The 18,366-nt window shown below is 38.1% G+C and overlaps 2 protein-coding genes across 2 annotated transcripts; both read left to right on the forward strand.

The window, feature by feature from the left end:
• Positions 1-12,870: 12,870 nt before the first annotated feature.
• LOC131163451 (uncharacterized) lies at positions 12,871-14,244 on the forward strand. Its single transcript, XM_058120040.1, has 2 exons — positions 12,871-13,066; positions 13,160-14,244. The coding sequence occupies exons 1-2, from the start codon at positions 12,871-12,873 to the stop codon at positions 14,242-14,244; spliced, it is 1,281 nt and encodes a 426-aa protein (XP_057976023.1).
• Positions 14,245-14,294: 50 nt separating this feature from the next.
• Positions 14,295-17,083, forward strand: LOC131163452 (uncharacterized). The gene is made up of 4 exons (XM_058120041.1): positions 14,295-14,639; positions 14,916-15,288; positions 15,568-16,357; positions 16,492-17,083. The coding sequence occupies exons 1-4, from the start codon at positions 14,295-14,297 to the stop codon at positions 17,081-17,083; spliced, it is 2,100 nt and encodes a 699-aa protein (XP_057976024.1).
• Positions 17,084-18,366: the final 1,283 nt, after the last annotated feature.

Below are 18,366 nucleotides of genomic sequence, written 5' to 3' on the forward strand. Positions count from 1 at the left end.
AAGAACCTAAGTGTAGACTGAAATGTTTTAAATGCAAACAGATTGGTCACATTCAATTTGATTGTTCACTTAGGAATAAGTATGCTAAAATCAGAAAGGTATGGGTAGTTAAAGGAGACCTTGCTACTAACCCCCATGGACCCAATAAAATTTGGGGACCAGCATCAGTCACTTAGCTTATTTTGCAGGTATGTCTAAAATCATCCCCATCCAAGGACCGGTGGTACTTAGACAGTGGGTGCTCACGACACATGACCGGTGACAAGGGAAAATTCACCTCAATTGTTCCCAAGGATGGAGGCTACGTGACATTTGGTGACAATGTCAAAGGACGCATCGTCGGGGTAGGTAAGGTTGGTAAGGATTCCTCTCCTACTATCGATAATGTTCTGTTGGTTGATGGATTGAAACATAATCTACTTAGCATAAGTCAATTGTGTGATATAAGATATAAAGTATCATTTGAGAATGACAAATGCATAGTAGAAAATAAAACAGACCACAAAGTACTCTTTACTGCTGAGAGACATGAAAATGTTTACACTACATCTCTTGATATTTTAGCTTCGCAACAAGTAACATGTTTTTCTGCTATAAATGAAGCTAGTTGGTTGTGGCATAGGCGTTTGGGGCATGCTAGCATGGACTTGTTGTCTAAACTTGTTAGAAAAGAATTGGTTAAAGGTTTGCCTAAAATGTCTTTTGTAAAGGACAAAATTTAGGACAAAATTTGTGATGCATGTCAAATGGGTAAGCAAACAAAATCTAGTTTTAAGAAAAAGAAATTCATATCTACTACTAGACCATTGGAGTTGCTTCACCTAGATTTATTTGGGCCTAATTCTGTACAAAGTCTTGGTGGAAAATCTTATGCTTTTGTAATTGTGGACGATTTTTCTAGATTCACATGGGTGTTATTTCTTGCACATAAAAATGAATCATGTGAACATTTCACCAAACTTTGCAGGAGAATTCAGAATGAAAAAGGATATAAAATCACTCACATAAGAAGTGATAGAGGCACGGAATTCAAAAATGAAAGCATAGAAAAATATTGTGACTTAGAAGGTATATCTCATAATTTTTCTGCACCTAGGACACCTCAACAAAATGGTGTAGTTGAAAGAAAGAATAGGTCACTACAAGAAATGGGAAGAACTATGTTGAATGAGCATAACTTACCTAAATATTTTTGGGCCGAGGCCATTAATACCGCATGCTATGTTATGAATAGGGTGTTGATTAGACCATCAATTAATAAAACTCCTTATGAATTGTGGAACAACCATAAGCCTAATATTTCCTATTTTCATGTATTTGGTTGTAAATGCTTTGTGCTTAGAGATAACGAGCATCTAGGAAAATTTGACTCTAAATCTGATGAAGGCATCTTCCTAGGCTATGCACTTAATAGTAAAGCATATAGAGTTTTCAATAAAAGAACTTTAGCCGTAATTGAATCCATTCATGTTGTATTTGATGAGTCTAATCCATTCTCTAACAAAGATGATGAAGATGATTTTGATATTAGAAAATGTTTAGAGAAAATGTCCATTGAAAATAATGCAAGTGAAAATCAAGAAGCAAACGAAAAATCACTTGAGGATAATGAGAATGGAAATCAAGAATTGCCTAAAGATTGGAAATACATTAGAAGTCATCCTATAGATCAAATCATAGGCGAACCATCCCGCGGAGTAGCCACCAGATCATCATTGAGAAATATAGTAAACCACTCCGCTTTCTTATCCCAAGAAGAACCTAAAAATATTAAAGAAGCCATAGAAGATGAATCTTGGGTAATGTCCATGCAAGAAGAACTTAATCAATTTGAAAGAAGCAAAGTGTGGACCTTAGTTCCTAGGCCAAATGAGCACACCATCATTGGAACTAAATGGGTATATAGAAATAAGAAAGATGAAAATGGGGTAGTAACTAGGAATAAAGCCAGACTAGTTGCCCAAGGATACAACCAACAGGAAGGGATTGATTTTGATGAAACATATGCTCCTGTTGCTAGATTAGAAGCCATTCGTATGCTACTTGCCTTTGCCGCTTTTAAAAATTTTAAATTGTTTCAAATGGATGTTAAAAGCGCATTTTTAAATGGCTACATCAATGAAGAGGTATATGTAGAACAACCAACCGGTTTTGAGAATCATAAATATCCCGATCATGTTTACCGGTTGTCTAAAGCCTTGTATGGATTGAAACAAGCTCCTAGAGCTTGGTATGAGAGGCTTAGTGGTTTTCTATTAGAAAATGAGTTTACCCGTGGCAAGATTGACACTACACTTTTCATCAAGTCCAAAAATGATGATATGCTCCTCGTTCAGATTTATGTGGATGATATCATTTTTGGAGCAACCAATGATGAGTTGTGTAATGAGTTTGCCAAATGCATGCAAAGTGAGTTTGAAATGAGCATGATGGGTGAACTTAGTTTCTTCTTAGGTCTACAAATTAAGCAAGCTAATCATGGAACTTTCATATGCCAATCTAAATACATAAGGGACTTGCTAAAGAAATTTAATATGGAAGATTGTAAAATTCTTGGCACACCTATGAACTCTTCCATAAAACTTGATAAAGATGAACAAGGGATCCCTGTTGATGTAAAATTATACCGTGGCATGATTGGAAGTCTCCTATACCTCACTGCTAGTAGGCCTGATATTATGTTTAGTGTGTGCATGTGTGCTAGATTTCAGGCTAACCCTAAGGAATCTCATCTGAAAGCTGTTAAACGAATCCTTAGGTATCTAGTTGGAACTATAGAGTTAGGACTTTGGTACCCTAAGCATACTACTTTTGAGATTGTCAGTTACACTGATGCTGACTTCGCCGGTAGTAAGGTTGATAGAAAAAGCACTAGCGGCACTTGCCATTACTTAGGACAATCTCTTGTTTCTTGGTTCTCCAAGAAACAAAACTCAGTTGCCTTATCCACCACCGAAGCTGAATATATTGCAGCTGGAAGTTGTTGTGCCCAAACTCTTTATATGAAACAACAACTTGTGGAGTTTGGATTGCACTATGAAACAATACCGATTAAATGTGATAATACTAGTGCAATCAACATCTCTAAAAATCCTATCTCACATTCACGAACTAAACACATTGAGATTAGACATCATTTCCTTCGTGATCATGTGCAAAAAGGGGATGTAGCTCTTGAGTTTGTATGCACAAATGAACAGTGGGCCGATATATTCACTAAACCACTACCTGAGGATAGATTTATACAAATTAGACGGGAGTTAGGCTTAATGCATAATAGAGAAGCTTCATAATCTAATATATTCTATAACTTGCACAAATTTAGGGGGAGCTGCTTTATATTGTGAAAGTTGGTTGTTGACTGAGTGCTTATGTCATACGTTCACTTATTGCATGTTCATATTGACTATTGCCTATGATTGCATTATTTGTCCAATTCATGGCCATTTTGAAAGTTTATTTGCTATAATTGGCTTATACTGAACTGTTTGAGTAGTTGTGGATAAACTGTTAGGAAATATAAACTCAAACAGGTTACACTTACACAGGTTTATTTTTGGAAAGTCTTATTTACAAACGGCACTCTGCCGAAATTTTTCAAAACGACACTCTACCAACATTAGTCTTGTGTAAATGTACCTAATCCAAGCCTGTTCCTTTAATTCCGATGACCCTTTTTGCTGTTGCCAAAAGGGGGAGATGGACAGAAAGGCAAAATTGGATGCATTTTGTGAGGGGGAGCCTTCTCAAGGCTTAACCCTAACCCTATAGTTTTGCCAATCGAGTTTGTCATCATCAAAAAGGGGGAGAATGTTGACCTTATAGGTCACACCCTGGTTTTGATAATGACAAACTCAATTGTATTTAATAAATATCCAGTTCATGTGCAGGTTTATACTAACATACATTCAAGGGCACGTGAAAGCTTGAAGACAATTTCATATTCCCAATTGTAATATCTCTAAGTGAATTTTGTCTGTAATAGTAATTAGGCTGTCTGTAATAGTAATTAGGGTACTGGTTTGTAATAAGCTCACACACATCACATGAATGATTTACTTTGTAAGCTCAAACCGAACCATAGAAAGACCTTAGAGTGTACCTTCGGGCGACCGAAGGTCAACCGACACCGGACTTTTTCGGTGTCTTCAAAATTGGACCCCAAGTGGCCTTAGGACACACACATATGCACATATGTTTATTAGGCACTTAAAAATTGATTGAGTTGGGTCAATTCGGGACCGAAATGCACACTTGGTGCACTTTCGGTCGACCGAGCCAAACAGTTCAAATTGGCCCGGTCGACCGAAACCGGTCCGGGTCAACTATTTGACCCGGTCTCGGTCGACCGACCCCTTACAGGTCATTTGACCTCGGTCGACCGAACCACCTGGGAGTCAACTATTTGACCCCCCGGTCGACCGACCACTTTTGTACTCCAACAACTCGGTCGACCGAAGCGCCTCGGGGGAATTCCCAACAACTCGGTCGACCGAGCCGTGCAGTTCAAAAAGGCCTCGGTCGACCGAAACTCGGAGATTTCAAAAATCGCCCTTACCCGGTCGACCGACCCCTTAGTTCAAAATGCCCTCGGTCGACCGAGCTACTTGAGTCCCGGTCGACCGAGCTACTTTTGGTCGACCGGACCTCTCGGGTTGCCCTGATTTTTTTACCGCTATTAAATTTTTTAAACAGGGTTAAATTTTCTTAAGTGTCATTAATCTTTTCTGAAAATTCCTAATAAGTCCCCAACGGTCAAAATTCTTGGTATGTCTATATATACTCCTTCATTTGGTGGATTAAGCACGGATTAGCAAATAAATTAAGAAAAATTTTCTCTCAAGCCAAATACTCATATTTGCCTCCTACTACTTACATTACTTTGAAAACCTACTCAAGCTTACACTCTTCATCTATCCAAATCATTTGTAAGTGTATTGAGTCTTTTATTTTTGGTTAGCTCTTCATATTACTGTGTATTTGAATCGATTTTTGAGAGCATAACCTAAGTTTTCTTAGGAGGCTTTGCCAATAAGCCTGCCCTAAGAAAGACTCTTTGTGACATCCCAAGTATTGCACTCTAGTTGCAATATCTTAGGAAGTTCATTTTTGTTTGGAGATTGCAAAAATACTTTCAAACATATTTGAATATCTTGTGGTGTTCATATTGATATATTTGGGAAAGGATATTCGTGTGTGTGTGTGATATATAAATCTTTGTGGTATTGTTTGTACAAGGTTTATAAATATATATCATTTACCGAAAACAAAGATTATCTACTTTGCAATACAAGCACATACGCATTCTATTGATTGATAATATTGAGGCTTGCTTGGTATTCTGTGTGAACACTCTTGACTGAATATTTTGAAGTGCACAGATTATTATTGACACTCTCACGTACGTGTTACACTGATAGAAAACATAGTTGAGAGATTGACATTTTAGACCACACAGAGCTTACATTTTAAATCACTTGTGGTGTTTGTGTTTGTGCGCATTTGTGGTACATATCTGCTTTACTTGAAAGCACAATTGTATTGTACCTTTGATTGTATATCTGAGAGATTCCAGGCGTGGCCTGAGGGGGCGGTAATCCAGCCCGGTAAGGATTGGTGTAAAGGTTGAGGTCAGCCCCGCTAATTGACCTGGTTAAGGTTGAGGTCAGCCCTGTGGTAATTTGACCTGGTTTGTATAGGTGACGCTCCACCCGTTTAAGTGAGCAAGGTATTGTGATAATCCTTGTGCTGGTTAGCCAAGGCGGGGACGTAGGCGGTTGGCCGAACCTCGATAACATATCCGCGTGTCATCTTCTCTTTACTGCTTTCTGATACTTGTGTGATTGTTTAAACTGCTTCATCTGATCTCTGGCACATTTACATCATTTGCACTAGATTGACTCTAGGCTTGTGAACATACTGTTGCTAAGAGGAATACTTAGAAGGTAAAATTTAAAAATACCAATTCACCCCCCCTCTTGGGATCACGGTAAAGCTAACAATTTTCATTATTATTAATATTGTTATATTTTATTATTATTAGTATTTTTATCTTTATTACTACTATTATTATTATTATTATTATTTATTTCTGTTATTATTATTATTATTATTATTATTCTTATTATTATTATTATCATCTTTATTATTAACATTATTTCTATATTCACTTTATTATTATTATTATTATTATTATTATTATTATTATTATTATTATTATTATTATTATTATTTCCTTATTACCATAATAAGTAGTTATACTCATATATATTGTTTCTAAAAAGAAAAAATACCATAAAATACAAAAAACCAAAAAAGGAAAAGAGATGGGTTAGGGTTGCTAAAAGTTTTTATATAAGGGGGCAGCGCACACACAGCCAGAGGACACAGCCAGGGAGGCCATTCTAAAAAAAACCTAGCCTCTCCATTCTTTCCCTCAGCTGCACGGAGGCTCTTGCAGCTCTGCCCTCATCGCTCTCTCCCTTTCTCTCTTGGGTCTCTCTTTTTCTTTCTCCATTCTCTCGCAGCAGCCTTGCACCATCTCCCTATCTCCCATTCTCCCACGCACACAACCCTCTCTGACCATCCTCTAGAATCCCATCCAGCCGAGCCCCTCCATCTCACTGTCCCACGACTGACATCCTCCATCCACGAGCTTCTCTGTCACACCCGGCCTCCGCCACAAGCCAGATAGCCGCTGCCAACCCCATTCGAACACACCAAACAGCAGCAGCTCTCGCTTCTTCGACGGCAACAACTGTTAACCACCACCGACGCCGGAAGAATTCTCTCGGTCATCGTCGCTCAGACGCCGTCACCTCTCCGTTCGTCATCCATCTCATAGCCACCCGAGACCTCTCCAGCAGCATGCCTCTGTCCCGAGAATACAGCAGACTCTCTTCACGCCGCCAGCAGCGGCGGCCATCAGCACCAGCTCCAGCTCCAGCCGAGGCTGTCTCCGGCCTCTCCAGCAGCCACGGCCAGCCACCACCCAGTAGAGCCACTCTTGTAGTAGCCGTGAACTTCCCCTACAACTCCGGCGAACCAGCAGCTCCTTAGCCAGCCCCTGTTTCTGCAACTAGCCGAAGGTCCGGCAGCCACGCCCCACCTGCTGCAACTCCGACGGGATCCCTCTGTAAATCCCTGCAAGTCCCTGTACCCATGAACACTATTTCTCACACACACACAATACACATATATATTTATATATTTATTAGTGTTAATATATATATACACATATATTGGTTTTGTTTGGGATTTTAATACTTAAAGTTTAAATTTTTTATATATTTGCATCTATATCTATATACTATATTAACCATATTAGTATTATTATACGTATATTATTGATAGTAATATTGTTATTATTTATATATTATGATTATTATATTTTTTTTATATCATTATTAATAATGTTATTATATTGTTTGTATATTACCATTAATAGTATTATTATATGATTTGTATAATATTTCTAATTTTGTCATCACATTATAGGTGTATTGTTATTATTAGTATTATATGATTTATATATCATTATTAGTAATATTATTATATAGTTGGTTTATTAATATTAGCATTATTATTATATTAGTATTAGTATTACGTAGTTTGTATATTATTATTAATTACATGATTGCGTTATTCTTATGTTACTGGTTTGTATATTACTATTAGTAAAATTATGGTATGGTTTGGATGTTATTAATATATTAATTATCATATTGATTTTATTAGTATTAGTATTCTATTGTTTGCATATGGTTGGTATTATTATTATGTAGATTGTTTTATTATTGTTATATGCTATTATTGGGTTTATTATGTAGATTGTTTCATTATTATGTTTAGGTTTATATAGTTGATTTGCATATATTATATATTGGTTACGGTTAGCATGTTGATATATCTAGTAATATTGTGTTTAGTATTTTAGTGTATTTGGCATGTTAGTTTTAAGGTATGTTCAATATTATAATGGATATTACATATTATATATTTATTACTATCATATTTGTAGTATTTTAATGTACACAATATCATTTATCTTGGTAACCTTAGTATTTTGGGAGTAGGTTATTATATTGTATATTAGGGTATATTTAAAATTACTGCATTACTACTATATATTCTTAACATTGTCTATCATGTTTTTATTTATTGTATTCTCATATTTTGATTTATTATATCTTGATGTACTTTTAGGGTTGAAATTGCTTCCATACAAATTATGTACTTAGGGTTTTGGTCATTATTGTACTCACTTTGTATTTAATATTTGTATAATTAGGGTTGTGTATTAATTTTAGCAACCATTTTGTATTTATTATTTTCAGCAATACCTTGTTTCCATAATTTCATTATTTCTTTACTTGTGCATAGGTTTCCATATTTTAATTTGAATTTTGGTTTATCTTTTTTATCAATTATTTCCATATGGGTGTAAAGGTACTTATAGGATGTTAGGGGTGTATACCATTAGGAAGATTATTATTATTACCTTCTATTTATAGTGTATTATTATTATTATCATGTGTGAAATTATTATGTTACCATTATGATATTTAGAATATGTATTTATTGTTAATATGTGCGTATTAATATTATTTATTATTGTCATTATGGGATTACTACTATTAATATTAATATCATTATTATTATTATCATTAGTACCATTATTATTATTTTTACTATTGTTATTTATTATTTATTATTATTATTGTTATTATTATTATTATGTTCATTATTATAATGATTATTATTATTTTATTTTATTATATATATTTTTTATTATTTATTAAATATTTTTGATTTTTATAATCCCTATGATTTTATTGCGGGGGTATGAGCCTTTGGGCATCACGTACCCTAAGCTCTGAGGGAATATATGTATATATTTATTTATTTATTTATTTTTCCTATGTATTTATAAACTCATAAAAGGAGTAATTTAAAGAATTATTAGATTAACTTATGGATAATTTCAAATTAATTAGGTACCGTTCGTAAGAACGGGCGCGTAGGGGGTGCTCGTACCTTCCCCTCGTGTAACCGAACTCCCGAGCCTAACTCTAGTAATATAGACCTATTTTACCCCTAACGGGGCAGTTATCACGTGTTCTAACCACACTAAAGGTTAGTGGCGACTCCGACATTCCATGTTTTTCCATGAAAATATTAAAATGATTTTAATTTCGCCGCCCGGGGCACACGCGCTCCCGGGACGTCGCGACAGCTTGGCGACTCCGCTGGGGACCTTAGAGAGTCGAGCCATTAATTAATTAGAAATTATCCCAAGTTTAAATTTATTAAATCTTTTAATTACTCCTTATTTTGTGAATGTTGTAATCTGTAAATAACTTTGATTAGTTGTAAATATTTTACTTCCATAATTTACAAATAACCTTAACTAAGTAAAAATATTTTGTTTCCTAATTTTGTTAATATTAATTGTAGATATTTTGTTTCCAAATATTCCGAATAAAGCATATTAATTGTAAGATATTTTGAATAAGCATCTTAATTACCGATATTTTGTTTCCTTATTTTTTGTTTCCAAATTTTTTGTGAATAAACATATTAATTGCATATATTGTGTTTCCTTATCTTTTGAATATATATATTAATTGTAGATATCTTGTTTCCATATTGTTTATAGCATGTGAATAAATGTGGGGGTAGCGGGATTAGGTTAAAAATTAAATTCACACACTCTCACGCTCTATACCCGAGCTTTCCTTACTAGGACTAGATAGGAGTGTAATAGCGTCAGTCCCTTCGTGGCAGAGCTTGATGGGACCCGCGAACCACTCCGCTCAGTGCGGGTTTTATCCGGACCCCAATGGGGGAGGATGGAATTCCAAACTGGGAACCTTTTGTCAATAGGGTTAGAGCCTACCCGCACATACTTGTCTATAGTCTTCCCTAACTAGGATAGTGTCATGACGAACCCTGTATATACATACCTACCCTGGGTTGGGACATCCTTATCCCCATGCTGTCTATTGTATATATGTTGTGAAATACTTTGTATTATATCATGCATTTGACATACATTTAGACATACATACTACTTAGTTAGTATTCTGAAAAAGCCCAATAATGAGACCATGACCCATCCTTTCAAAAAATAAAAATAAAGCACTTGGGCCAAGTATTTTAAAATATGGGTCGGCCCAACCTTTTTCAAATAACTCGGGCCCAACTCTTTAAAAGCAAACTTAGGCCCGACCTCTTCCTAAGTAAAAACTTAGCCCAGGCCTGATTTTTAAAAACCCAAATTTCAAAAAAGTGGGCTTCGGCCCTATTGTCTAAAAATATAGGCCAACATTTTTCTAAACAAATCCAAGCCCAAGTCCTTTTAAAATTAGCGCCTGATCCCATCATGAAATATATTGAAGCCCATATTTTAATATACTTGAGGCCCAAGTGCACGCTAAAATCCACAAACCCGTATTGAACAAATCCAGTGGGTTGACTAACCTGGGTCAACCCCAACCTCAGATCATAATTTGACCCTTCATAGAATCTGAGGTACATGGACCGTCATCAAGGAAAATAATGATTGAGGGAAGAATTGAATTGAAATTGTGGCACATCAATGATTGTCTTAAAATCCCTCATTAGTGGGATTTTTCCTAGAATGCTGACAAAGTAGTTAGTTAGGTTACATTGCATCCATGTATTCATGCATAATAATCATGCACGATAAGTCACATGCATGTTCATATCTCTATTTGTATGAGTAATTGCACTAGTTACATCCATGCACAAACATTCATGGCATCCATGCATTCATGCATAATTTCACACGCATAGCCATGCATGATAGGCTGCATACATGTTAATATCCCTATTGTTATGTATTTGTGCACTAGGTACACACATGCATAAACACCCCATGCATAAGATAGAGCCTTGGAGAATCTTTTATATAAATCTACCTCGGGTGGGGGATATAAGTTTCATTATTTTCAGTTTGGTGTCATGACTGCATGCATTGTTTTGAGTTGTGTGATACCTTTACTAACATGCTGCATTCACATAGGCATCCCGTCTACTTCATCAAGGTTCTATAAGAGATCTGAATCATTCATGGAGAACACAATGACTTACCATGAGATTGAGTCCACAGTACAACAATATTCAGAAAGTCAACAGAACAAGTGGGGTGACAGTCTTACTCTGAAATCTATCATCGAACTACCAGCTCGGACTTTCATCAACATAAGATCCAATCCGTTAGATGAGCTAAAAGTCATTTGGAAGGAATGGACCCCGGCACGCCGTTTAAAATTCTCTCAAACATATGGGCACATTGGTTTCTTGTTGCATGTATCGGTAAATATCCCTGCCATAAAAGCACTGGTCGAGTTCTGGAATCCACCATATCGTTGCTTTACAATGAATGGTATCGACTTGACACCAACCATCGAGGAGTATACTTCGCTTTTGCATCTGGTCAAGTTACAGACACCATACAAACCTTATGTGCATGATGCTAGTGTTTCGTTCGTGAAGGAGATGTACGATGCTGTCGGGGTCAAAATCCAGAAAACATTCTCAGAGGGAGGTGCAGAAGTAAGGAAAATCTCTTGGAAGCAGTTGAAAGAAATAATCGAAAAAGAAGAAAAAGAAGAGGTTCAGATACATATAATGGCATTAGCTATTTACGGTTTGATCATTTTTCCAAAAGAACTAAACATGATCGATCAAGCTACTGTTTCGTTTGTAGCACAAGTACAAAACGGGATTAACCCCGTTCAAGGCATCCTGGCAGAAACCTTCAGATCACTCAACAACTGCAGAATCAGGAGGCGAGAACGTTTAAAATGTTGTGTGCAACTGTTATATGTCTGGATGGTAGGTCACTTATCGTCCAACAAAGGGGGCTTCCGTAGTATTTTCTCAGTGATCCGAATCCCTTTGGCTGAATTTGAGGATACCAAATTAAAGGAGCAGTTAGATAAATCTGAATGGAACACAAAAATGTGTGGTTTGATCAACTCAGGGGTAACTTGGCTGGCCATGGATGGTCAGCATAACATGATATATCGTTGGAATTCCATGGGTCCCATTACTAGGCCAAGGGGAGGGATAGCATATGGCCCCTTTGTGGTCAGAAGGCCCATGGGGGCCATCTCAGGTTTTTTGCTATGACTCACGCAAGATAGCTTGACAGGGGCAACTATCAGGTGGTATATTCAACAAGATCGGGCTCGGATCCGCACATGGAAAGATTTGGCTAATTCTTTCATAGCTCAATACCGCCATGTTATAGAAATGGCACCCAATCGTATGACCTTGCAGAGTATGCAAATGAAGCCCACCGAAACATTTAGAGAATATGCATACAGGTGGAGGGACATGTCTGTCCAAGTCAATCCTCCGGTGGAAGACAGGGAGGCTATTTCCCTATTTGTGAATACCTTAAAAGATCCTTACTTCGGGCATCTCTTAGGAGCAACCCCCCATGACTTCATGGACATTGTTTCTACCGGAGAAAGGATTGAGACGGCCATCAAAGTCGGGAGAACTAAAAGTATTAGTATAGAGACTGGTCTAGGCAAGAAGTGGACAAGCAAGAAGAAGGAAGAAGAGGTTCAGATGGTTCAAAGACAACAATATCAAAGAGAGCATGGCCCAGGGGCTAGGAGGAATTTTGTTTTCGAACCCTCTGTCAATCAGACAGTTCATACAAGAGGTAGACCCCAAATTGTTCCTTCCGAGACCATGCCCACCTAACCGAATGTGCGAACTCATGATAGAGGCATCCAGAGAAATACGAGAAGGATAGATCCTATTCCAATGACATACTCAGAATTATTCCCACAATTGATGGAAAGGAACTTAGTTTCAGTCATTCCTGGAATGGTCATTACGGCACCTTTTCCGCAATGGTATGACCCCGAAGCCAAGTGTGCATATCACGCTAACACTCCCGGGCACACTATTGAACGGTGTTGGGCATTCAAAAATAAGGTTCAAACACTAAGAGAAGCCGGATGGCTAGCATTTGATGATAAACAACCAGGAATTCAAGGAAACCCTTTGCCTAGTCATGGGGGTAACAATGTCGGAATGATAGAATAAGGGACGAATGAGGTGGATTTTGAACAAATGTCTTTAGATTGGGTGTTCAATGAACTTATTGCGGCAGGTCGGATAGGGCAGGAGGCCATTTGCCCCACTAATGCACTTTGTTTATGTCAGAGTAAAGAAAGAAGATCTGTGAAACAGTGTGTAACTTTTAGAATGTTCTTGCAAAAGATGGTGGATAACAAGTTTATAGAGATCGGTTGCACCTGCAAAAGTGGAGAGATTGCAGTCGTTGGGGAAAATAGGCCAGTATATCATCAGTGCACTAATCAACCATTCATACCTACCATGAACAAGGCTCTTCCCACACAGGAAGTGCCAGCTCGCTTGGTGATCTTTACTCCCAAGCCATTCCCATACAAGAGTAACCAAGCAGTACCCTGGAAATATGAATGTGAAGCGTATGTCGAAGGAAGCACCAGCAATATAGCGGGGGTAAAAGGGATAACTCGAAGTGGTAGGGTGTATATGCCAGATTCTTCTAAAACAAATCAACAGAATGCAGGGGAACCAGACAAGGTAGTGAAAAGTCCAATATCCAATGGAGAGGCCGAAGAATTCCTGAAGATAATAAAGCATAGCGAGTACAACATTGTGGACCAACTAAAGAAAATGCCGACTCACATATCTGTTTTGTCACTTCTACTAAATTCAGAGACCCATCGGGAGGCGTTACTTAAAGTTCTCAATCAAGCCTACATTCCCCAAGATATCAGCGTTGATAAATTCAATCATGTGATCGGAAGTCTAGCAGCCTCCAACTACATCACTTTTACTGATGAAGAAATTCCACCAGAAGGCCAGGGGCACAACAAGGCGTTGCATATATCCACCAAATGTAAGGATCATATGATGTCTCGAGTCTTGATAGATAATGGGTCATCCCTCAATGTTATGCCAATGACTACACTGCAGAGGTTACCCATTGATCCTTCTTATGTGACACCAAACAATTTGGTGGTGCGTGCCTTTGATGGAACACGAAGAGAGTCAGTAGGGTCGCTTGACATCCCTATTCAGATTGGACCCGTAACCTTCAATATCACTTTTCAAGTCATGGATATTACACCTTCATACAGTTGTCTCTTGGGAAGGCCTTGGATACATAATACTGGGGCAGTTCCATCCTCTTGCATCAGCGAGTGAAATTTGTAGTAGGGGATAAACTAGTATGTGTTTATGGAGAAACCGATATAATGGTTACTAAATCTTCTTCCACTCCCTATGTGGAAGCAGCTGAAGAAGCCCATGAAGATTCATTTCGAGCATTTGAGATCATCAACGTCATTACTGTAATGGAGGGATCTTTTATCCCTCAACCTCAGATATCTTCTTCCACACGTATGGTGGCTGCAGAAATGATTAAATCAGGGTTTTGCCCGGGAAAAGGGTTGGGGAAGTATCTTCAGGGCATTGCAATGCCATTGTTACCAGAAGGCATGAATGAGAGATACGGCATCGGATATACTCCTACTTTAGCTGACCATAAGAAGAAAACGGAAGAGAAAAGAATACTCCAGATCGAGAGGCGCACAGGAAGAGTAAGTACCAAATGGGGGGTAGAAGTCCCGCCAATGAATCAGACCTTTCGAAAGGGCAATCAAGTCACTCTTGAGGAAGAAATGAAATAGATGAGCATATTGGCCTTGGAATCAGGGGACCACATGAATGACTCAAGTAGATGGATCTACCCACTGACTACAGGAGCAGAAATTCAGAACTGGACATCTTTTGATTACCCAATTCACTTCATGTAATAGCTTTTTCTCATTTTGCTTTCTTTTTGTAATCCGTGGACATTATTGCCTTGGAACCAGTATGCATTTCTTTCGCATTTATTGGGGTCATTTGTCAAAGAATTGTTTACCTTTGTTTTATGCAGGGATAGGGAAAATAATCATACCAGTATTCAGGAGCCAGAAATTGATGTTAACTTTGAAAACTTAATCCTAGAAGCTGAAATAGAAGAGGAGACTGACTTATCACCTGAAATGCAAAGAATGTTGAAATCAGATGAAAAACCAACTTTAACCAGTAGTGACCCCACGGTCACAATAAATTTGGGGACTAATGAGGAACCAAAAGAAGTAAAAATCGGGGCACCGTTGGGAGGAAAAGAAAGATGCGAAATGATAAACCTTCTGAAGGAATACCAAGATGTTTTCGCATGGTCATATCAGGACATGCCAGGTTTGCATACAGACTTAGTAACACATAAAATACCCATTTACCCAGATAGCAAACCGGTAAAACAGAAACTGAGGAGAATGCGCCCAGATATGTTGATCAAAATAAAAGAAGAGGTACAAAAGCAGTTTGAGGCTGGTTTTTTAGAAGTAGCCAAATATCCAGAGTGGATGGCCAATGTAGTTCCAATAATGAAGAAAAATGGAAAAGTGAGAGTCTGTGTTGACTATCGAGACTTGAATAAAGCTAGCCCTAAAGATAATTTCCCACTTCCACACATAGATGTGCTGGTAGACAATACGGCGGGACATGCCCTGTTTTCATTCATGGATGGATTTTCTGGATATAATCAAATTAAGATGGCCCCGGAAGATAAAGAGAAGATCACATTTATCACCTTATGGGGGACCTTTTGCTACAAGGTTATGCCCTTTGGTTTAAAGAATGCAGGGGCAACCTATCAGAGAGCCATGGTAACGTTATTCCATGACCTAATGCATAAGGAGATAGAAGTATATGTGGATGACATGATTGTTAATTATCGAGATGAGTATAGCCATGTGATGAACTTAAGGAAGCTATTTGAAAGGCTACGAAAATGTCAACTGAAATTAAATCCAGAAAAATGTACATTCGGAGCTTCTTCAGGAAAATTATTGGGATTTATCATAAGTGAGAAAGGGATTGAGGTAGACCCAGATAAAATAAAAGCTATTCGAGAAATGCCTACTCCTAAAACCGAAAAAGAAGTTAGGAGTTTCCTAGGTCAATTGAACTACATAGCTCGATTTATATCTCAGTTGACTGCTACTTGTGAGCCCATATTTAAGCTGCTGAAGAAGGATAACCCCGAAAAATGGAGTGAAGAATGTCAGAAAGCTTTTGAGAAAATAAAAGAATATCTATTGAACCCTCCAGTTTTGGTTCCCCCTGTACCTGGAAGGCCTCTTATATTGTACTTAGTAGTATCAGAGAATTCCATGGGGTGTGTGTTAGGACAACACGATGAGTCTGGAAGAAAGGAGCACGCCATCTATTATTTAAGCAAAAAGTTCACGGAATACGAATCTAGGTACTCTAACCTGGAGAAGACATGTTGCGCTTTGGTGTGGGTGGTTAGTAGATTAAGGCAATACACACTGTATTACACAACATGGCTGATTTCTAAAATGGATCCGATTAAGTATGTTTTCGAGAAACCTGCAGTAACAGGACGATGGCTCATTGGCAAATGCTGTTGACTGAATATGATATTACATATGTAACGAGAAAAGCCATCAAAGGGAGCATTATAGCAGAATATTTGGCTGATAGGGCCGTTAATGATTACCAATCCATGGAGTTTGACTTCCCGGATCAAGATATTGATTCAATTGATCAAGAAAAGGAAGGTAATGTTGGGTGGATGATGCTATTTGACGGGGCAACCAACGTATGGGGGCATGGAATAGGGGCTGTACTCATATCACCAGAGGGTAAATATTACCCAGTCACAGCCAAACTCACCTTTCCGTGTACCAATAATATAGCTGAGTATGAAGAGTGCGTATTGGGCTTACAAGCAGCTATTGACCGAGGCATTAAAAAATTGATTGTAAAAGGAGATTCCGCTTTGGTAATTTATCAGTTGATTGGAAAGTGGGAAACCCGGGATTCCAAATTAATACCATATCAGGAGTTCATTCAGGAAATGATGCAGGAATTCGATACTATCAGTTTTTCACATTTATCGAGAGAGAGTAACTTAATCCCTGATGCGCTAGCAATATTGGTGGCTTTATTTAAGGTTGAGTCCTGAATAGAGATTAAACCCATTCGAATAAGGATGCATAGGGAACCTGCATATTGTATAATGACGGAAGAAGCTGATAGGAAGCCATGGTTTCATGATATCAAAACATACATTCAATGGAAGGAGTATCCCATAGGAGCCTCAAATTATGACCGAAAGACAATTCGGAGGCTAGCTATGGGATTCTTCTTAGATGGGGAGATATTGTATAAAAGGAACCATGATATGACCCTCCTATGGTGCGTGGAGTTGCAAGAGGCAAGACAAATCATACAGGAAGTACACGACGGCGTTTGTGGGACCCATGCAGGAGGACACTCGTTGGCCCGAAAAATCCTAAGGAGTGGATACTATTGGATAACCATGGAACGGGATTGTATAGAGTATGTTCGAAAGTGCCATAAGTGTCAAATCTATGGAGATCACATACAAGTCCCACCCACTCAACTCCAGGTTTTATCTGCACCTTGGCCTTTCTCAGCATGGGGCATGGATGTGATCGGACTGATAACCCCGAAGGCCAGTAATGGGCATCGATTCATTTTCGTGGCCATTGACTACTTCACAAAATGGGTAGAAGCAGCATCATACTCTAATGTCACTCAAAATGTAATCAATCGTTTTATCAGGAGAGAATTAATTTGCAGGTATGGGATCTCAGAAAGGATAATATCAGACAATGCTAAAAACTTGAACAACGAGGTCATAACAAAATTATGCAGTCAGTTCAAGGTCAAGCATCATAATTCAGCCCCCTATTGACCTCAAATGAATGGAGCAGTGGAAGCAGCCAATAAGAACATCAAGAGCATCTTGGAAAAAATGACAGAGACCTATAGAGATTGGCATGAGAAATTACCTTTCGCTTTATTGGCCTATCGAACCACTGTTCGAACATCTACAGGGGCTACCCCTTTCTCTTTGGTGTACGAAATGGAGGCCGTAATTCCAATAGAAGTTGAGATTCCATTGTTACGAGTCTTAAAAGAAGCAGAGTTAACCGAAGTAGAATGGGTGCAATCTAGATATGACCAGTTGAATCTGATTGAAGAAAAAAGATTGACAGCTATAGTTCATGGGCAGTTATACCAAAGGAGAATGATGAGAGCTTTTAGCAAGAAAGTGTGTATTAGATGGTTTCAAGAAGGAGATCTAGTCTTGAAAAAGATTTTACCAATTCATAATGACCCCCGAGGTAAGTGGACCCCAAATTATGAAGGACCGTATGTGGTAAAGAAAGCATTTTCAGGAGGTGCCCTATTGTTATCAAACATGGATGGAGCCGATCT

Source organism: Malania oleifera, chromosome 9 (genome assembly GCF_029873635.1).
Source record: "Malania oleifera isolate guangnan ecotype guangnan chromosome 9, ASM2987363v1, whole genome shotgun sequence".
Taxonomy (NCBI): Eukaryota; Viridiplantae; Streptophyta; class Magnoliopsida; order Santalales; family Ximeniaceae; genus Malania; species Malania oleifera.